The following is a 22,307-nucleotide window of genomic DNA, read 5'->3' as shown; positions in this document are numbered from 1 at the left end:
GCCACCCAGGCGCCCCGAAAGTCTGTATTTTTAATAACAGCTCAGGTGATCCTTACGTAATTTGTCTGCATAAACACTGGGAAACACTATACTAAGCACTCTTGTTCACCTTAAGGAGCTTACCCCTCTGCTCAGAGTGCAGATAGCAATACCCCTGTTATCTAGAGGCTCAACTTGTGGCTACTTTGGACAGCTAAATAACATCCACTAAGCAAACATTTTCCCCCAGTCCTTTGACTTTAGTCTGTAGAAGTGTAGGTGAATTGATGAAAAAGAAGTCACAATAGCAGAAGGAAGAAAGCAAGTTTGTCTAATGCCAGAGCCCACAGTCTGTACCCCTCAGCCATACCGCATCTGTAATAATAATGTTCACACATGAATGTTTAACCTTTAATCATCAAAAGAAGGTTAGAAAGTACCCAGCAAAAAGTAAAGAAATAATCCATTTTAGAAAGATTTAAGTGAAAAAAGTTAAAACCATTATAGTTTTGAAAGAAGTAACCTGTATACAAAACACTGCAGTCATTAACAGAACTGGTTACATGAAATATTAATATATTTTGCTTATACTGTGAAGGTCCAAGTTTTTGTCTATTTGGGAAATTTTGCCCTGATTATCTGGTAAAAGGACATACAGTAAAATTTCATTATATTTCAGGTTTCCGCTTTTAATGCCAGTTACTCGGATTCTGGACTCTTTGGGATTTATACCATTTCACAGGCTGCTGCAGCTGGAGATGTAAGTTGCAGACTCACCAACTCTCACAAGTTTTTTTCTCCTCCATTAACATGTTTTTAGTAAAAATAGTGAGTGAGTGAATGCCATGACTTACCAGAGCTCCATATAGTGTAGTACCATTGAAGTGTGTCTGCAGTGGAAGGAACTTAAAAATGTATACTCGTGCTAGCAGGAAAGAGGGAAGAAGTGCCTCTTTCTTGGCACTGTTTGGACAAATGACATTGAGTTGTCTCTTGGACATATGTATTGAGAACTCAGGTGAGGTCAAGGCCAAGATGTACATTTGGGAGTCCTCAGTATAGAGATTGTATTGAAGTGAGGGTTGTGTGTAAAAGACTGTAGGAAAAGAAAGCTGAAGCTCAAGTTTAGGGAAGTGCCACCAAGTAACTAAGGAAAATGGCCAAGAAAACAGGAAGAAAAAGAAGAGAACCTGGTATTTTTGGAGGCCAGAAAAGAGAGAATGATTAATATAATTTTGATCCACTGTGGGTTAACATCCATTTAGTTACCACAGGGAGCTCTAGTAGTTATAGCAAACTAGGACATCATTTGGCAATATTATCAGTTTTCACCAGACTGTTGGAAGTGAGCTAAAATTTATAGTGTTAGAGAATAAGTGAGAGGCATAGGCAAGTGGAGCTCAGACTTGCAGGGAAGTAAGTTGTAGTTTTGGAAGAGTTTACACACTGAAAGCAAAGAAAGATTGGAGCATATATAGGAGATAGGAAATTATAAATGGATCAGATCTGAAAAAGCAGGAGCAGATGGGATGTAGAGTACAAGTGGACATTTTAGCCTTGGACACAAAGACTGATGTTGGGAGAAGAGGATATCGAGAAGATGCAGAAGTTCATTCCTGATGAGGTAGGAGACGACATCATGTCTTATGAGAACGGAGAGGACGCCTGGGCACTCAGTCACTTAAGCGTCCGACTTTGGCTCAGGTCATGATCTCATGGCTCATGAGTTCGAGCCCCACGTCTCTCAGCACACAGCCCACTTTGTTTTTAAAAAAAAAAAAAAAAAAAAAATTTTTTTTTTTTAATGTTTGTTTATTTTTGAGAGAGCGCGAGAGCGCACACACAGGCAGGAGAGGGGCAGAGAGAGAGGGAGACACAGAATCTGAAGCAGGCTCCAGGCTCTGAGCTGTCAGGACAGAGCCTCATGAAGGGCTGAAACCCATGAACCGTGAGATCATGACCTGAGCTGAAGTTGGCCGCTTAACTGACTGAGCCACCCAGACACCCCACACAGAGCCCACTTTGGATCCTCTGGCCCCTTTTCTGCTCGCTCGCTCTCAAAAATAAACATACATTAAAAAAAAATTAAAAAGAATAAGGGAGGAGAGTTTAAAGAAAAGAATGAGATTTGGGACAAATGAATGGCTAGATGCATGGAATGGGCCTCAGTGGTCGTGTAGATGCCTCCTTGAGATAGGAGACCACAAATTCATACTGTAGTTACGCATTTCCCTTATTACACATATGTTGCATATTACAGTCACTTCATAATCTTTCTTCAGTAGTATTCCTAATGGAGAAATGGAGGAGGCAGGTAGTAGGGTTGATCCAAGATTGGGAGCCTGCAAAGGAGGCAGGTTAGAAGTCTGGGCAGATGGCAAGAGAGTGGGGCACACTGGCAAGAGTAACTGTGACAGAGAAGTGAAGCAAAAGGACCTCATAGATTGAAAGTGGACAAATCAGGGAACTAAAGATCTTGATAAAGTGAAAGAAAGGGATAGTGTGATTAAAGGCTTAGGCCATGGGACTTGTAACTGGGGATTTCACAGAGCAAATTTAGGTCATGTCCAAATGCTGGGTGTGGCTGTAGAAATGGATAGCTAAAACACAGGGGAAATGAAGGTCCTAGTGTAGGTGATTAGGGATAGGTCATTAACCCAGAATGGTGCCAAGGTCAGGATGGAGAAAATCATGGGCCAGGTTTATGAACTTACCCAACAAATATTTGCCGAACATGCACTCACATCACTGGAACTTGATTCCTTCTTGACTCCAGCATCCCAGGCATGGACAGCCTTTACAGATCAGCTGTACATGGATTACTACTTTCTTCTTAGTGAATAGTAAGGAATAGCAGTATTAATTGCATGACACTTTAATAAGAGTCTAGGGAAATTTGAAAGGTGTTTATTCTCTACAGGCAATTATAAATCTCTGTGTTTGCTTTTCCTGAACCACACTGGCATCCTCTGCACTCTGCCACTTTTTTAAGAAGCTTGGCTACTTGGCTATACTATAAATTGTACAAACAGCTGCTTTATGGAACACTAGAAGAATGAGGAACACATGGTTACAAGAATTCCAAATAGACACTGTGCTAGTTCCCTGGAACTAACGTTTCATCTTGTGTTTCTGCCTCAGTAGAGGAACATTTGATTGCTCAAGACACTTTGGCACTGATCAAAAATGACCAGCTTTTTCTTGTCTGTCCTAGGTTATCAAGGCTGCCTATAACCAAGTAAAAATGATTGCTCAAGGAAACCTTTCCGATACAGATGTCCTAGCTGCCAAGTAAGTTTCAATATTAAATGTGTGTTTTGTGTTTCAGTTATTTGAAAGTTGTATTTTTTTGAGTTATAACAATATTGTGACATGCACAAAAGAAATGAAAGGTAAAGTATTTAAAAGGAAAGGGAACAACCCACATCTACCACCCAAAGATGTAATTATTAACATTTTGCTTATTTTCTTGCCCATTTTTATACATTTTTAAACATAATTCTTATTATTGTATATATACTTATATAATAGCATGTTTATTGTAGAAATTTTAAAATAAGAAACAAAAACATTGAAAACAATCTCTCATTCTTTACCAGTGATTCCTCCTTTTTTTTTTTTAATTTTTTTTAATGTTTATTTATTATTGAGAGACAGAGAGACAGAGCATGAGCATGGCAGAGGCAGAGAGAGGAGGAGACACAGAATCCGAAGCAGGCTTCAGGCTCTGAGCTGTCAGCACAGAGCCCGACGCAGGGCTCTAGCTCACAAACTGCGAGATCGACTGAGCCGAAGTCGGACGCTTAACCCACTGAGCCACCAAGGCCCCCCCCTCCTTTTCTTAACATTATAATGTTTTCATTCAGATTACTAAAAATGTGTTAGGGGCGCCTGGGTGGCTCAGTCGGTTAAGCGTCCAACTTCAGCTCAGGTCACGATCTTGCGGTCCATGAGTTCGAGCCCCTCGTCGGGCTCTGGGCTGATGGCTCAGAGCCTGGAGCCTGCTTCCGATTCTGTGTCTCCCTCTCTCTCTGCCCTTCCCCCGTTCATGCTCTGTCTCTCTCTGTCTCAAAAATAAATAAAACCTTAAAAAAAAAATTTAAAAAAAAAAATGTGTTACAAACAGTATTAACTGGGGCATCAAAATATACTTGTTGGACATTTCCTACAGTTGGAAATTATAAACTATAAAAGATATCTTTGGGTTTGAAACATTTTTATTTCATATTACTTTCTTGGTATGGATTCCCAACTGGGTCGAGAGCTAAAAATACTATAACCGAAGTCTGTGTTAAAGTACATGTGTGTTTAAGTATTATTATTTGTATATTTCAAAGTCACAATGTAAAGAGGTCATACCCCTTTATAATCACACTATCAGTATATGAGAGTGCCTATTCTACCATAACCATTAGCAATTTTTTTTTTTTTTACCTCTTTACTGATTTGATAGACCAGAAAATACAATAGTGCCCCCTTATCCGTGGTTTAGCTTTCCAGTTACCTGCAGTCAGCCACAATCTAGAACCAGATAATCCCCCTCCTGACTTATTGTCAGAAAATCACAAGTAGTTGAACATTATGTCACAACACCTACGGCACTCACCTCACTTCATCCCATCACACAGGCATTTTGTCATCTCACATCATCACAAGAAGAAAGGAGAGTACAGGACAATAAAATATTTTTAAATGAGAGGGACAGACCATATTCACATAACTTTTATTATAGCATATTGTTATAATTGTTCTCTTTTATTAGTAGTTACTGTTAATCCCTCAGTGTGCCTGATTTATAAATTAAGGGGCACCTGAGTGGCTCATTTGGTTAAGTGTATGACTCTTGGTTTTGGCTCAGGTCATGATCTCACAGTTCATGAGTTCGAGCCTCGCATCAGGCTCCACACTAATAGCACAGAGACTACTTGGGATTGTCTTCTCTCTCTGCCCCTCCTCTACTCGCACTCTCTCAAAATAAACTTTAAAAAAACACCTAAAAAAATAAAAAATATACTTGTGTAAGTATAAGAAAAGCATAGGATGTGTAGGGTTTGGTACTGTGGTTTTAGGCATCCATTGGGGGTCTTGGAAAGTAATGCCCCACGGATAAAGGAGGATCTGATTAAAAGATGGAAATACCTGTCTCCTATTTGGTGATTTTTAAATTCCCATTGAAAGTGCCAGCAACACCCCTCAATATCTTCAGGGAGAGTCTCGAACAAATCAGCTTGTGTTTTCATACAGCAGTTTAAAACATTTATTTGATTCCACCCATTTAGGACAGTTCAAAATGGGACTCGTAAAACTCAAACTGTCTTCATGGTCATTTAATATGACCCACCAAGGAAGTATGACAGGGCAAATTACAACCCAGGAGGGAACAACTTCTTGGTCATTTCTGTTCCCATTAGTAGTAGTATTTCTGTTACACTGAGAACACTAAAAAATTGCATCTCTTGAATAAGTACAGTTTATTAAATATTACAAACATGGAACCAGGGATTGATTGATAGGATGCAATTCTACATGATTGTACTAGAAACAAAACACGATGAGAATAAACTGAAACACTGGATTTACTGAAGAAAAACTGATTTCAAATCTAATTTATTTCAGAAAATGTATTTCCTTAATGCCCCACAGTTTTTATAAGGTACAGCAACATGTAGAAAATGGAATTTCAGTTTTTAATGTCAATGTGTTTGTGTTCTGCCATTTTGATAGAGTTGATATTTTTCTTGTAAGGTTCTTAGTCTTTCTGTAGTGAAAGAGAGAAAGTAAGGCATTGCTGAAGGGACAAACTGATAATCTCTTGGTAAAGTTTATTGTAGCTAATTTTTTTTTTAAGTTTTTATTTAAACTCCAGTTAACATGCAGTATAATGTTAGTTTCAGGAGTATAATTTAGTGATTCAACAGGTGCCCTCCTTAATCCCCATCAACTGTTTCACCCATCCCCCTGCCCACTTCCCCTTCAGTAACCATCAGTTTGTTAATTTATTTTTGAGAGACACAGTGTGAGTGGGGGAGAGAGAGAGGAAGACACAGACTCTGAAGCAGGCTCCAGGCTCTGAGCTGTCAGCACAGAGCCCGACATGGAGCTCGAACCCATGAAAACCGTGAGATCATGACCTGAGCTGAATGTTGGACACTTACTTAACCAACTGAGCCATCCAGGCACCCGTTAAAATCTTTAATTAAGCTGACATTGTGGTAAAACTGCTGCATTAAATTGTAATTATGTTTAAATGGTAGTCATGTACAGAGTGCCAAAGGAGGATAGTTTGAGAGTTAAATTAAGTGTCTTAAGTGAACACCAGTTTCTTTGAGAGAATTATGAATTGGATTTTGTTTTATTTTGTATTTTGTAAGCTGCAAGGACTGTAGGACCTATAATGACCTTTCCCACCTGCCTTCTCAATTATGCCCTACCCTGAGACAAATCTCAGTGTAGAAATGGTCCTGGGGGGCGGGGGGAAGATAGAGAATCAGCACACAGTATTCTGCTAAGTGAACAGCGTCTCAAGACCCCACATAGATATTCTCCCTTAATAGAAGTGCCTAAAATCATCACCAGAAAAGTATTAGGAGGCAAGAGTTACTTCACTAATCAAAGCTTCACATTAAAATTAGTGTTGGGGCACCCGGGTGGCTCAGTCAGTTAAGTGTCTGACTTCAGCAAGTCATGATCTCGTGGTTGGTGAGTTTGAACCCTGCATTGAGCTCTGCACTGACCATGCGGAGTCTGCTTGGGATTCTGTCTCCCTCTCTCTCTGCTCCTCCCCCACTTGCACTCCCTTCTCTCTCAAAATAAACTTTTAAAAAATAAATAAAGTAGTCTTAATGAGGGGTGCCTGGCTGGCTCACTCGGTGGAGCCTGCGACTCCAGATCTCAGGGTCATGAGTTTCAGCCCTACATTGGGCATGGAGTCTACTTTAAGAAATAAAATAGTCTTAATGAGATACAAGCTCTAGTCTCAAATCAAAAGGCAGTCGTTGGGTTTTCAGTATAATCTTATATTGACAGCTTTCTAAATAGTAATGTAAATAAAAACATAATTGATGAACTAAAGAAATGGAATGCAGCTGTTCAGCACTGTAAGATTTCAAAGCTGTTAATTTGTGTACTTACCAAAACATGTTTGAGTTTGAGTTTAAAATTGTCTCGCTCTTATAAGACTGGCTTCTGCTTAGTTACATATTTTTTACTGGACAGGAACAAGCTGAAAGCTGGCTACCTAATGTCAGTGGAGTCTTCTGAGGAGTTCCTGGATGAAGTCGGGTCCCAGGCTCTGGTTGCTGGTTCATACACACCACCAGCCACAGTCCTTCAGCAGATTGACTCCGTAGCAGACACAGATGTTGTAAATGTAAGCAAATGAAAACTTATGATTTAACATCAAACAATTTGACCTCGACCCAATTTCAGAAGGAATGCATAAGTTCCCTTGGGCTATATATGTCACTGTCCTGCTGTTTGGTGCCTGTCCACCTGGTGTGGAGGTAGGAGGGCTCATTACCATCACGTCTGTAAATGGCTCATCAACTTGGGGTGTATGTGTCTTCCTCATTCAACTAAATTACCAATAGGTTAAACCATTTTAAATTCTTAGAGGTCAAGAAGAGTTGAATTATTGGTAATTTCATGTGATTCAACCTAATAGTTGAGTTCGGTGTTTGTTCTCCTCTCAAGAAATAAACTGTCGTGCCAATCCCGCACGATCCAGGATCTCAGGATTTTTGTTCATCTTCTCAGCAGGAGACATTCTGCTATTGCTTTTTGTTTTTTTTCCACATATATTATTGTGAGACTGAATTGTTTTAAGGGCCAGGACCGTATCTTATACCTTTTTTGTACTCTCTACTATGCCTAACAAATACATGAACTACAGAACAAATCCACAATCAGTGGGTTTTCCCAGTTTTTTCCACATGAAAAATGTCGACTCCTCTTGCATTGTAGAGGTCTCCACCATCTTCTCCCCAACAGCTCCACCTTAATGTAGGGACAATGAGCATAGAAAAAAAAGAAACAGGGTATTTTAAGGTCGTAACTTTGACTTGATTTCACTTCGCCCCGAAGTTTATCATTCCATACCCTTCCAAATGGCTCTCCTTTACTATACTGTTGCTGTGGGAGTCCCAGCCCAGCTGCCTCTTCATGATCTCCCTGTGCCTGAGACAGCATGGGGGACTGCTACTCACGGTAGTACATCTGACCTCATCAGCCAGCCTTTTTGCTTCAAATAGTGGCATAAAGGAAACAGATAAAAGTTTGACTTTTATGTTGACGGTGTATTTTTATCGACTCAGACTATTTGCCATCGCAATACAGAAACAGTAAAGTACTGCCCTGCCTGAGGCTGACTCTGCCCTATTTTGCAATGTCAGTGAGGTTTTCCCTATCCCCCTTTTTACCAGCTACCCTCATGTCTGGAGCACCACACTTGCTCAGTCACATGTAATGAGGGAACATTCAAAGGGACAGCGGAGCTTTGCTTCCTACATTGTCACAAATTAAAATAACGTACCAGCCCTCTCCCGTAGTTAATCTCGGACAGTACAGAATTGCTGGCTCAGGATGCCCTGTCCATAAACTCTTGAAATAACAAAATAGATAAGTTTATCTACTGCATAATACATTTTCTTATTTCTGTTAATTTTTTCTGTCATTTGTTTGTTTGTTTACTTCAAGGCTGCAAAGAAGTTTGTTTCTGGCCGGAAGTCAATGGCAGCAAGTGGAAATCTGGGGCACACACCTTTCGTTGATGAGTTGTAAATTCTGAAACAGGAAAGAGCTGAGCATTTTCTCAGCCCAGAGCAGCAAACACGTGAAAGTCAAAAATCTCTAATAAAACATATATCTTTTTTTTTCCCCCAATAAGGTGAAATGTCTTAAAGCATAAATAAATTGTTCCCAGCTGACTTAAAGTCAATGAAACATTCTGTTGAAATGTTTTTCTCATGTCTTGGCTATCAGTTAATCAAGTACTTATTATATGCTGAGGTCTTTGTTTTAGAAGCTGCAAAGGAGAACAGGAATCTAAAAGTATAGAAGCTCAGAAACTAGTAAGATTATTATCGATGACTTTAAAAATTTTTTTTTTTAGTATTTATTTATTTTTTTTTTTTTTTAATTTTTTTTTCAACGTTTTTTATTTATTTTTGGGACAGAGAGAGACAGAGCATGAACGGGGGAGGGGCAGAGAGAGAGGGAGACACAGAATCGGAAACAGGCTCCAGGCTCCGAGCCATCAGCCCAGAGCCCGACGCGGGGCTCGAACTCACGGACCGCGAGATCGTGACCTGGCTGAAGTCGGATGCTTAACCGACTGCGCCACCCAGGCGCCCCTGGTGTTTATTTTTGAGACAATGCAAGAGACCGAGTGCAAGCAGCGGAGGGGTAGACAGAGGGAGACACAGAATCTGAAGCGGGCTGCAGGCTCTGAGCTGTCAGCCCAGAGCCCGATGCGGGGCTTGAACTCACGAACCATGAGATCATGACCTGAGCTGAAGTCGGACGCCTAACCGGCTGAGCCACTCAGGCACTCCTTTTATCGATGGCTTTTAAAGATAAAGCCAGTTTAAAAATCTGTCCTTTTGGGTCAAAACAATTAAATGGTCTGAGTTTTACCCCCTTTCTTTACTGCCTTTCTTGCAGTATAGTTATTTCTGAAAAATCTAAATTCCCTGTTAGTCATATCTTATATTCCCACTGCATCATTTTATGTCTGATTTATCTTCACTGTGTGACAGAGTTTTGTTTCTCATCTTTTCCCTCTTCCTCATCTGTTCCCATTCTGTTTCTTAGGGCTGAAGGGGGGGAGGGGGGGTGGAACTTTATGTGCACAACTAGCCAGAAAATATATCTCTTACTTATTTTAAGTAGGGCATTTGAAGTTTGCAAAACAAGAGAAGCTAACTGTCTAAGTAAAAATGTGGCACTTACCTTAAAAATTGAAATTCTCTCTATGTTCATACATTCTGGTCCTGGGTTCCTCTGCCGCATTTTGTAAAAGATGAGATGTTCTTCTCAGAAGGGAGTGTGTTAATGATGTTGCTATTTTGGGAATAAGGTGGTGAGGCCTGTCTGACCCCAGGGAAGTCTTTGGATTATCACATTGAAGAATGTCTCTGACGGCATCAGAATGCACTTGTGAAAGAATGGGTAAGTCTGCACATATTCCTCCTGTAAGTATAGCAAACCTGTGCATAGCAATGCACAAAAATTAGATGTTCATGTGATCACCAGTTTGCAGACTGCTGCCTAAGCAACTTTTGATACAGGTTGACCCCTGCCCTTTTCAACTTGGGCAAAGTCTTCTAGCCAAAATGCATCTGAGGTAGAGGAGGCTGTGGATGAGGAAGAGCTTTGGTTGTCTCGCTTCACCATTGTCCAGTATGGAGAAGGGGGCCTCACTTCTCTCTTGGGATCTCTGTGAATCACCACATCAGCATTAATGCCTTTTCCTACACTAATAGTACGGTTCTTCTTTTTGTAGCCATGCCATTCTCTGGAGATAGACATTGGTCTCCTTGCAGAGTGATGCTCACTGGACTTTGAATATTTATAATACTTAAGTTTTTTATCTGAAACTACATCTTCACCATCATCACTGCTTGCCAAAGGGTCTTTTGCCTGCTCAGTTTTCTTTGTTGTGCTGAAATGAAAAAAAAAAAAAAAAAAAATAGTGAAAGACATGTATTCTTCATGTCTGCATATTCATTGTCCCCTAACAAGATGTCTTGTAACCTGCTTTGGTTCATCAAAGAAAGGATATAATTTAGCTTTAGCACTTCCTGTTATTGAAGTTTTTCTCTCCAAAACTGTCTTTAAATTTGTTTCCACTCCTAAATGTAAATCAGATTCTGCCTTAAGTTTTTTCACATCACTTTCAAAAGTTTGAAAATAACTTGAGTCAGACTACTGACCAGAATATTAGCAGGTTTTAAGGTGTGGGTTAACTTCATTCCAGAATGACAGGTCAACCTGGCCATCTCCTCCACAGAACTCTTCTCATGGGTCACATGGGGTCAGTAATAACAGTGTCTTACCGATTTCCAAGGTATTCAGGAACTAGTGGACCTCTAAGTACACTAGTTATCGGGAAATTTTTGAGCCTTCTTTTTTTCTCCTGAGAACCATCATTTGCCTCTCTTTTGGGTTTACAAATGTGTATTTATACAACACCCTCTACATCCAGATGTGTCTCATTCACTATTCCACTTCTCTGTTGCTGTCCAAAAGCTTTTAAAGATTTTTTTTTGTTACCTGCCCCAACTATTGGCTTTCTTGAGAGGTTGTATGGAGGTTTTTAGCAGAGGAAAGCAGCTACTCATATACCCTTGACTGAAGAACCGGTCGTCTTCAACTGAGCATGCAGCTTCAGAAGGGATGCATGTGGAGGGGTGAGGGAGGAAGGGGACACCTGGTGATCAATGGAGTGACAGATGTTGCAGCCAGATCACCCTCACATCCCTGACTATTAGCTTTCTTGGTTGTTGAAACTTGGCCAATGCTTGCCTGCTATCATCTACAGTTCTCTTGAACTTTTCTAACATCTACATACCTGAGCCTGCCATTACTTTCCTGAACAAATGCTGTTACCTCCTCCCCCTCATCCTGGTGCTGTTGCCCAGCAAATCCGTTCTTAGATTTTAACATTCATTTAACAAAGATCTTTGTGATTATAGACCTTTGGTACATCTGTCCTGCTAAAAGGAAATATGAAGTTGTTTTCTTCGCCACCCCCCAATCTTTTAGACTTGGCTTGCATGATCACTAATATTCTTGCAGGTGTGACCGTTGTACTTGCTCCCAAAACTTCGAACAGCTTTTCCGAAAGTTTCTCTCTTATAATAAACAGTTAGTAACTGAGCCACTAGTCTTACTGTGTGATTTTCCTTCATCCTTGATTTAGTGCTGTGCAAGGAGGTTCAGAAGACCTCAGGACTAGAACAGGTTGCCTTCAGACATGCCTAGGACTTCCTGAACAGCACGTGAATGAAAACAAAATCCAGGTTACTTTTTTTTTTTTTTTTTTTCAGACTGCAAGAATATCTTTTGTAACTCTGTATTAGGTAACTATAAAGGACAGGTAGTAGGGTCAGATTCTTATTAAACTGAAGTAAGATTATAAAGCCACAAACGAGCAGAAGTCAGAGTTAATTACAAACAGTTTTCTATCACTGGACCTGCCCAGAGCATTATGTGGAATATTTTCCAATGGGCACACAGTACCATTTACTCATGAAAAAGATCATACCAGCTTTGTGTAAGATGCCTTTTCTTTCCCTTTGTGCTCCTTCTCTGTCCTTTCCACATAAATTACTAAAGTGCCTTAGATATAAGCACTTTGTTTCAAATTAAGAAAGGGATTTAGAAAGTGGTTGGTATTGTTCTTAAGTCCTGTGGGCTTTAGTCTCATACTTGAGTTATGCTATTTCTGTGTTTCCTCCTTATTTTTGAATGGTCGGTCTGTCGTTCTTAGATTTTAAAATTCTGTATCTCAAACTCTGAACAATTAAAATGTGAACAACATAGTCGTTCTATAAATAAGTAATTAAGAACTCAGCCTTGAGAGCTGCACTCCCCAGTACAGGGCCCACCAGCTAGGTATGGCAGCTAAATTTGAATTGATTAAACTTGAATAAAACTTAAAATTCTTCAGTTGCAAATCCTCACATTTGAGGCTCTTAATAGCCGCATGTAGCCCGTGGCTACCACATCGGAACAGATCAAGAACATTTACACCATTGCAGTAAGTTCTTGGATATTGTTGCTCTAGAGACAGATCTAGTCACTCTTAGTCCTGTGACCACTGGCAAGTTTACACACACCTCTCTTGGCCTCAGTTTTCTTATGTAACCATGATAATAAAAAGAATTAACCTGAGGATTAAATGGCATAATACTTGTAAAGCAGTGTCCACCACATAGTAAGCAATGAATAAGTGTTCACTGTTATCATTAATGATTTTTAACTGTCATGATTGGTTTGGTTATTGGGGGAAAAATTTGTCCCTAATTTGTGTCTGATCTAAGGGGACAGCTGGTACCCAGCTCTGGTCCACTGTCACCATGTGAGGACACAAGCCCATCTTCTAATTTTTTAGGAGAAACCAGAGATACAGATAATTTCCATGGAATCTTAGATATGTAAATTTAGCAACTAATGCAAATATTTTTTATTTAAAAATTTTGAAATAATACAGAAAAATGAAAAAAAGAAACCTAGTTAAATGAAAAAACTTACAAACACTTTGCTAGCCCTTGGAAAAGCCCCTCCGTATCCTTCCTTCTCTCTACAGTCACTGCTCTTCCGGCTTTTTAAAATGCTGTGGGAGACTAGCAAAGCACATCTGTTGACCATATCAGTCCCTTGGACCAAAAGCTGGAATATCTGAAGTAATGTCTATCCAGTGTGGACCATTTTTTAGTCCTTAGTAAAGTTCCTAGCCAGCTTTCCCTGAGCCCATCCCAATAACCAAAGATACACAGCTGTAACAACTAGTGCTCAGAAATCTGTCAAATTAATAAGGACCACTCTTGCATCAGAGCACTGAACTTGTCACTGAAGGAGAAGGATCTCATGTTCTACATGTCTTCATGTTCTACACAACTTCCTCACATATCTGATCCTCAGAGGAGTCTCTGGTACTCCTGTGTTACAGATAAACAAGCTCTCAGAGATTAAGCGATTTGCCTGAGCTTCAAAGCTGGATTTTAATTTTCATTCACTCTGAATAAATGAGCCCTCAGCCACGTGAAAGTCCTGTGGTAGATTTAGCCTAACAACGCAGACTTAGTCCTTGCCTTCAGTTTACGTTCTCCCAGGGCAACATAGTAAACAATAGATTGTACAGATTACTTCATTGAAATTAGGATAAATGCTGTGAAGGAGATACACAGGTTTCTCTGAAAGCATATGACAGATGGACCAGACAGTGTTTTAACACTTCCTAACTTGAAGGCCCCTTGGAAAAATTTTGCACCATGAGCCTTCAACAGTGAGTAATGACAGAGTCCTAGGCATGTTGTACACAGAGAAGGGCAAGTGTAAAGTCCGAGGCAAAGAAACATAAGACAAAGAAGCTGAGAGGCAAAGTGGACTAGAGAGGGAAGAGGACAGCAGTATGTGGTGAGGCTGTGGGATACAGACCCAGCCACATGCAGTAGCATAGACCAGTGTAAGGGTTTGGGCATTTATCCTGAGAACAGGAGATCTAAAAAGATTTTCAGCAGGGAACACGTCACATTCAGATTTGCACTGTAAAAGGATTGTTCTGTGTAGCAAATGAATAGGGGAAGAGAGTAGACGGTGGCTCTGACTGGGGTGATGATAGTGGCCAGAGAGAGAGATGGACAAATGTGAGAGAGAGTCGGAAGATAAAATGACAAGTTTTGTGATTATATGGGGTGGAAACAAGGGAGATGGAGAAATCTAGCATAGCCTCTAAATTTCTGACTTGTTCAACTAGGCAAATGCTCCCCCAGTAAGATAGGACCACCCCAAGGAGATAAGCAGTTAGCTGGCTCTTGATCTTTAGGCATAACGAGTGTGAGGGGTTTGTGATACATCCAAATGAAGCCACCAAGTGGGAGAGAGAAAGGGTTTAAATATACAAGTTTGAAGATCGTACAATTTGAAAATCAGTCCTGTAGGGAGAGGGACGGAAACCACAGGCATCAGTGAGGGTGCCCAGGAAATTGAGAGAAGAAAGCCAAAGATTGAGCGCTGGGAACTCCAAGGCTGAAGCCTGGGGAAGACGTTTCAACAGAAGAGGGGGTGGGAGTTGTACAGTGTCGAATGTTGCTCAGGAGCCACACACAGTGACGACTTGAGAAGAGTCTACTGGAATCAACCTGAGGGCTGTGAGTGGCCCTGCAAAGAGGCCTCTTGGACAAGTGAAGACAGCAAAGCCTGGACTGAGATTGGGGGAGAGCGCCTGGGAAATCATCTCCTGGGGAAATAGCCACATCTGATACAGCTCTTCACGCACGTTTGGAGCCAAAGGGATAGGACTGTGGCCGGCGGCAGGGAGAGGGCAGCAGAGTCAAGGTGGGGTTTGTAAAGAGGCAGAGGCCCCAAAAGCCTTACATGTTATTGAGAAGGATCCACAGAAAAGCTGAATGTGCAGGAGACAAATGAGGGCGTGGGATCCACAGCACGTTTGAGGCTGACTCTGGACAAAGGGACACATTGCAGGTAGATTTGGAGGCCGAGCTCCCATTAGATGGTTCTCTCTCTCTCTCTCTCTCTCTCTCTCTCTCTCTTTTTTTTTTTTTTTTTTTTTTTTTTTTTAGCTCCAGATTCTAGGCTCTTGCCTCTATCAGATAATCTGCCTCACATTAGGTCCTGCAGATTGTACTTCTCCAGGATTTAAAAACCCACTAAATTACTGCAGTGGTTTCACCAAGACCACGTGCTTCACAGGCTCTGGGGAACAGTAGCACAACAAAGTTTTCCTAAAATGAACGACTTACCGTGTTAACGGGAATTTGGTCTCAGGGATTAAATCATATATTTCTTGCCATTCTTGGGGTATGTCAATAAAATCTCGGTAAATCTTGATTTGTAGCACTGTTCCTATGGTGATGTGTTGCAAAAGTTTTAAAAATTCTCGAAGAGTATATCCTAACACATTGGCATGGCCAACACTAATCAGAACATCACCTGAAGAAGGAAAGAAATTATCAGTAAAATTAAGATAATGGGTCATTGGGCTCATACCACTTCTGGCTGCACTGTGAGGTATTCCATTTTACGAGTTCAACCAGACTCCAGCCTTTATTTAATAAAAGTGACCAACTAGGTGACATGAGTGTCCTTCGCATAATGAATGCATGCAAGATGTTTCTTAATAGCGGTGTAGAAGATATTATATCATGTTTTTATGGTATTTCTTTAGTCCTTGGTGTGAAAGAGGCTAAAAATCGTTTATAATCTGAACCATCCTTTAGGATTCTAAAAATGTTTGTTTCGAGTAAAATGAATAGTCATTATTATTAAAAAAAAACCACTTACACTAAGTGAGTAAATGACCTACTTGCTATTGTACCTGCCTGGCAATTTCCAGTGCCCTCCACTCTATTAGCATAAAGCCCTTCTGGGGCGCCTGGGTGGCTCAGTCGGTTAAGTGTCCAACTTCGGCTCAGGTCATGATCTTGCAGTTCGTGAGTTCAAGCCCCGCGTCAGGCTCTGTGCTGATGGCTCAGAGCCTGGAGCCTGTTTCAGATTCTGTGTCTCCCTCTCTCTCTGACCCTCCCCCGTTCATGCTCTGTCTCTCTCTGTCTCAAAAATAAATAAACATTAAAAAAAATTTTAACATAAAGCCCTTCATTTTAATTTTCTGCCTTGTGCGGTATTAGTTGAGCAAGTAATTCTGCATGAAACAATGGACATTTAGCATGCTTTAATTAAGCTTAAGATGTGTATATAGAGAGTATGTTGGATAAAGGGATTTGAAAGCTAGACTGCCTACTTCAGGGCATTGCTGGACAGGAAGGGAAGTGTGATGGTCAACCATAGAGCTTCTGATCTCCTGGCAAGTGGGAAGAAAACCACATCTTGACAGCAAGTCCCTGGACCCCCTAAGTGCATATCTTTGTCCACCTCCCTGCCGCCAGCACCTAGGGCATGGACATGTAAACTAGATCCAGCCACTGGGCACTCCCACCTGGGTCACTGAACCTGGGCAGGAGATGCAGCTGGGTGATGGAAGCACCCGGTTTCCAGGGGTAGTTATATATGGCCCCGCGTTCTGTCATCATTTTCCAAGCCTGGTTCTCCAGCCTTTCTGGCAGTTCTGTTAGACTCAATGTTCTAAGTTCAGTGCCTTCACAGGCACTGTTTTCGATTGCTTGCAGTGAAGAATCCTGACTAATGCAAGGATATTCAGCAAGAGAGGAAGGAATACAAAGAAATTACTTCTTAAGGGCTCACATTAGGTAAAATCTTAGTCTTCAGATCTTACTAGAACTAACAGCCTGCCAAATGGTAATGGAGACTTTATCACTAACACTGGATAAAGGGACTCCAATCAAGTCCCAAAGGATGTGTTCATTTCTCTGTGCGTGAGAAGCTAGGGACCTCTCAGTTACCTTCATTCCCAGACAGCAGAAGCCTAACCTCCAAGGAGGAGAGAGGATGCAGTACCTTCTGTGATACTACACCCCACTGTGCTGTAGTTGGGAATTAATGCTGATCTCAAAGGAAGGCTCCAAGGACAAACTTTCATGGTGCTAGATCCTATCAGAAACTTCAGTTTAAAAAGAACTTAAGTTTAAAAGTACTGAAGAAAATGAATACTTGGAAGGGTGAAGAAAAACCTGCTTTGGTCTTAGAAAGTAGCTGATGATAAAACCAGCCTAGGATCTGCAGCTAACTTCAGAATGAAACAAGCTTCTCCCAGCCACCTGCAGAGTGTGCCATCTGAAACAGCTGTTCATCCTACAGAGGTTAATTACAATGGCAAAACAAAACCAAACACCTCACTGGATGAGTTTACGTGCCTGATGTTAAAAGGAACGTTTATAGCTGAAAGCTATGGCTTGGCATTCTGCTTAATTACGTTGTTGAAGGATGTTTTTTATCAAGAGGGCAGAAAATAAACAGCTTAATTCCCTGACCATCCTGACTGTAAACCAAAGGTGTCATTGTATGAATGTGATTACTCTGACAATAGATATTAACATTGCCCTTCATAAAGAAACATCAATCTGGTATTTATGAATACCAACCCCATTACACTTTTTTTTTTCTGTTTTAATGGGCTGTAGGAACCACATTATTATAAACCTTGTCTCGATTACCTATATTAAATCAACTTTGCAGCAGCCAAGCCACTACTGAAAAATAAATTTTTATTTATTTTTCTCCATCTCTCCCGACAAGGCTCTGAGTTCCACAAGCTCCAGATGGCTAGAGACCACATCTGTTTGGCTTACCATTATGCCCTCCTGCCTAGCAGGACACCTGCACACAGTAGGCATTCAGGAAACGCTTATTGAATGAATGTGACCAGTATATGACTTGTATTTACCTTCAAAGCTATACTATTTCTTAAGACTCTAGATATCAGTGTATTTAAAGGCATATTGGCCAAAAGGAATTTAAATTCAGCCAGAATAAACAAACACTAAACTAAACTAACAAATTCAATAGGAAATGAAACCCAATTTGAAACACCAGAAGAGAAAAATGTAAAACACGTGGATGAGAAATAATGGGGCTGGGAGATAACAGGGTCGAAGAAATAGCAGGTCTGTGGGACTATCACCTCTGAAGATCTCATTCATTGTTAAAAGGACTGAATTCTGGTCTTTGAAACCAAGAACCTGAGGAGAACTGACTGACCCATCATGAAGAGATTTGGGACTCTGGACTCTCTCCGGTACTGAAATCCCACTTCCAGTCAAAAGTGTGGGCTCTCTAGACATGGGTTCAAGTCCCAGCTCTGCCCACCCACTTAGCTCTGTGTATTGACCAAGTTACTACACCTCCAACCCTCTACATTGTGTTATCGACCTTCCAGGAGTTTGTAAAGACTAAATTAGATAATAGATGTGGAAACACCTTGCACAATGCCAGTGACAAACATTTATTATTCATTTACTAATGCACAGACATAATATGTGCCAGCATTAAAGGTAAATCCTGGATTTAAAAGATGAATTCAAGACTGCCTCTGACCTCCAGGAGCCCACTAACCGTGGCCACACCATGAGGTTCTGTTTCCTGTGCATAAAAGCACACTCCTGTCCCACTCCAGCGAGTGTGTGCTCTGGTTATGAATCAGCTTCTGTTGCGTGACCCCAGAGAAACTGAGGAAAAGCTCATGGGAAACTGTGCTGGACCTGTCTCCCTGGCGCTTTGTTCCCCAGCACCAAGCACTGCCATTTGGAGAGAATGTTTTGGATTATAAGGTGGGGGCAAACTTTCATAATGGCATCATTTATCTATTTACTTCTTTAATCCCCTGCTTCTAACACAAGCTGCGGTTAGAATCACCTGAGGAGCTTTTAAATCATGAACTGCCCTGTCCCCAGCCCCCTATCAATTGAATCAGAACCTCTGGGGAGATGGGGCCTAGGCATCTCAGTTTTAAAAGCTCCCAAGGTGATTCTAGGAAGTAGCATTATAAATCAGTAATTTAATCCACTGGGGCTCCTGTACCACAATCATTTTTTATTTAAAGAAAAAAAGAAAGAAAAGCCACAAGTCAGGAAACTCTCTAAGAACAGCCTAAGAGAAATGATTGCCAGTATTTCCATAGAACTGTCGTTTTCAAAGCACTTTCATAAAATTTATCTCTCCAAATCCTAGCAACCTCTGAGGAAGGTAGCTGTTATCCCAATTTAGACATGAGGTGACTGAGGCCTAGAAGGTTAAATGACTGCCCAAGGTCACAGAACTAGAAAGTGACAGAGCCTGGGCCTGACTGAATTCAGGCCCAGCTAAAACCGGATGATTCTTGTTTCTCACCACCTTACCATCCCATTGTGCCTCCCTGACTCCTGAGCACAGCCCTAGAACTGGAGCAGACACTGGAAAACACATCTTGAACTGGATGGAAAATTCATTCTCCCAAAGACAAGAGAAGCAGGGCAGTGTTGATCAAAGGCCTTGGGCTCTGAAGTCTAACAGAGAGGGTTCAAATCCCTGATCCCTGGTGTGACAATGGGCAATTTACTAAATATCTGACTCCTTATCTATAAGGTGGTTTAATGCAGAATCTACCTCAGGATTGTCAGGAGGATGAAATGAGGTCATGCTTCTAAACATTAACGATGATTAATACTGCCTACCTAGAAGAAGAAAAGTTTGTCCACAGAGAGGCATAAACTCTGGAATGACACCATCCCACTTGCCAGAGCGGGGTGAACCTAGACAAGGAACTCAATCTCTGTGCCTCAGTTTCCTCCCCTGTGAAAGGGGGATGACAATAGTTCCTACCTAGAGACTTACTGTAAGAATTCAGTGAAAAAATAAAACAGCAAGGGTTATTAAAGTGCTAGCAACCTGCTGGCCCACAGAAAGCTCTCAAACAATGTCATCATCATTATTATGGTTACACTAAAACCTATTAACCGGGGTCTCCCCGAGGGCAGATGGGGGCAGGGAGGAACCACAGTCACCTGGCTGGAGTTTTCCATCTGTGGCTGCAGCCCCCGTCCTGATGAGGTGGGTGATCTGGAGGTAGGGCCCATTCTGGATGATGATCAGGCCTAAGCCCAGGTTGCCCACAGTGAGTTTGGTCTGCTGAGTTTTGCTCAAGTTGTGTATGGATGACTTGACATTGAAGCCAACGTTTTTGCCTAATATAAAGAGGGGGACATTTTTTAGTCCTTCGCCTGGACAGCAGCATGACAGTATCACTGGGGTTCTAAAGCCAGATCCCTGGGGCAGTTCCTCAACCTATTTATTTCTCAGTTTCCTCATCAGTAAAGTGAGGACAGTACGTGTCTAGCTTGGAGACTTGTTATGAGAATAAATGAGACAGAGGGCTTTGCACAGTGCCTGGCACCTGCTGAGTGCTTAATTAATGTCAGTTATTATGTATTCACTTGACAAATGTTTCTTGATGCAGGCAGTGTGCTAAGAAATAGCAGTTTCTTGCCCTTATGGATCCTCCAGCTTAGTGGAAGAGACAGATACTAATCAGTCACATAAATAGATGTTGAATAACAAACTGTAACACATGCTATGAAGGAAAAATACAGAGAGCTCTGAGGAGGACTGCCAGGAGGCCAAGGTATCCTGCGGGAAAGGCAGTTCAGGCTTCATACAGAAGGCAAAATTTGAATCGAGGTCAAAAAGACCAACAGGAAATCTTGAGACAAAGGAGGGTGGGAGGGAGCAAACTGGATTGAGGCTGTAAGGAAAGAACAGAGATGCACTGGAGCACTCGTGAGGAGCAAAGTCACAGCCGACTGGCGTGGCCTCACAGGCTTACCTCGCTGGAAAAGCTTAGGAGCAGGTTAAGCGGGACCCTGTAACATTTGTAAAACAAACAAATGAACCCGGCTGGCTGCTGTGCGGGGCACAGACTGCGGGATCCAGAGTGGATGTGGGAAATCGAAATGTTACTGGAGTCACCCAAGCATGCCATGGCAATGTCAGTGGAAATGGTAGCGAAAGATCATTTGGGAGGAAAATCCGGGAAAATGGGTGGTGGTGGAAGGGTGCCGAAGTATGTTTTCTCCAGAACTGATTCTCACAAGAAAAGTTTCAAAGACTATGGAGTGATTTAAAACAAGTTACTTTCCTAAGAGGAAGCTTCTCAGAAGACTCATTTTCAGTACACAGGAAGTTTCTGGGGACATTTGTTTTCAGCAGCTCTTCCTGAAGGACAAGTGACAGGCCTTTGTGAAATCCATGTGACTGTGGTGTTTTGGGGGGGCCCAAGAGGCCTGCTGAGGGAGGGGTGCCCCCTGTTCCCCCACCCCCAGGTTCATGACCCTTCCCTGTAAGCAAGTGTCCTTGCTGTCTCCAACCTCACCTTCCCCCAAACCGCAGAGACTCTATAGAAAGTAAAGTAAACCAGTATAAAGAAGGTACCACATTCGGAGATTTTTCAGGATTCTGGGAGCCATTTGGAGCAGGTCAGACCCTCCTTCAGCCTCTAGCTCCTGAGCATACAGAGAAGTGGCATCTCAGGCAAGGTCTGAGTTCCAACCTCAGCTTGCTACTTCATTGTGCTTAGGATAAAATAATCTATACGAGACCCAGTCTCAAAAGACAGCAGGGTTAAGGGAAAGAAGGCAGACTCAAAAGACTCCATACCACACGATTCCACTTTTATGACACTCTCCGTGGAAAGGGCAAAACTATAGAAACAGATCAGGAGTGTCAGGCACTGAAGTGCAGGCTGGTGGCAAAGAGGAGCAAAGTAATTTGGGGATGGGGGAGGGAGCGTGTGTGGGAGGGAAACTTCCACATCTTGATGGTGGTGGTGGTTATATGTGAGTATTCATTGGTCAAAACTCAGAGCTATACACTAAAAATGGGCGGGGGGGGGGGGGGGAGGCTCTTACTGTATGTAAATTATAGTTTGGTAAACAAATGATGGCGAGGGGCTAACTCCCAGGCCAAGAGGGTGACGTTCCCATTTTACAGGGGAGGCAAAGTAATGAAGGCTTGGTCTCCAGGGCGTCTCCCTCTCCCCACTCCCCAGTTACCTTTTTTGCTTTTATGGGCGGCCTTCTCCATGGCCCCAGGAGGGCAGACCGCTCAGGAGGGGTCTCCTGGAGCCGAAGCTGGAGTGGGTCCAACTCCCAACTGTTTCGAACCCGCGAGGAGGGGGCGCACAGCGGGCTGGCCGCCGG

The 22,307-nt window shown here is 41.9% G+C and overlaps 2 protein-coding genes across 4 annotated transcripts in view; one reads left to right on the top strand and one right to left on the bottom strand.

Moving 5' to 3' along the window:
* The window catches only part of LOC122210107 (cytochrome b-c1 complex subunit 2, mitochondrial), a 30,771-nt gene extending 21,852 nt beyond the window's left edge, over positions 1 to 8,919 (top strand). Inside the window, exons 11-14 of the mRNA XM_042922585.1 lie at positions 659 to 739; positions 3,194 to 3,270; positions 7,195 to 7,348; positions 8,674 to 8,919. Coding sequence (XP_042778519.1) covers positions 659 to 739; positions 3,194 to 3,270; positions 7,195 to 7,348; positions 8,674 to 8,757 — 396 coding nt within the window. The 3' untranslated portion in view covers positions 8,758 to 8,919. The remainder of the gene's footprint in view (positions 1 to 658; positions 740 to 3,193; positions 3,271 to 7,194; positions 7,349 to 8,673) is intronic.
* On the bottom strand, positions 5,571 to 22,270 carry PDZD9 (PDZ domain containing 9). Of its 3 annotated transcripts, XM_042922586.1 has the most exons (6): positions 22,161 to 22,270; positions 20,118 to 20,297; positions 15,465 to 15,654; positions 9,928 to 10,639; positions 7,111 to 7,974; positions 5,571 to 5,737 (listed from the first exon to the last, which is right to left on the bottom strand). In XM_042922586.1, the coding sequence occupies exons 1-4, from the start codon at positions 22,189 to 22,191 to the stop codon at positions 10,246 to 10,248; spliced, it is 795 nt and encodes a 264-aa protein (XP_042778520.1). In that variant the 5' UTR covers positions 22,192 to 22,270; the 3' UTR covers positions 5,571 to 5,737; positions 7,111 to 7,974; positions 9,928 to 10,245. The 3 variants fall into 3 exon arrangements, with proteins under 3 accessions (XP_042778520.1, XP_042778521.1, XP_042778522.1); XM_042922587.1 differs by lacking the exon at positions 7,111 to 7,974; XM_042922588.1 differs by lacking the exon at positions 20,118 to 20,297.
* Positions 22,271 to 22,307: the final 37 nt, after the last annotated feature.

The sequence above is a fragment of the Panthera leo genome, chromosome E3, assembly GCF_018350215.1.
Source record: "Panthera leo isolate Ple1 chromosome E3, P.leo_Ple1_pat1.1, whole genome shotgun sequence".
Classification (NCBI taxonomy): Eukaryota; Metazoa; Chordata; class Mammalia; order Carnivora; family Felidae; genus Panthera; species Panthera leo.
Note: the sequence above shows the minus strand (reverse complement) of the source record. Positions and strands in the feature narration are given on the sequence as shown.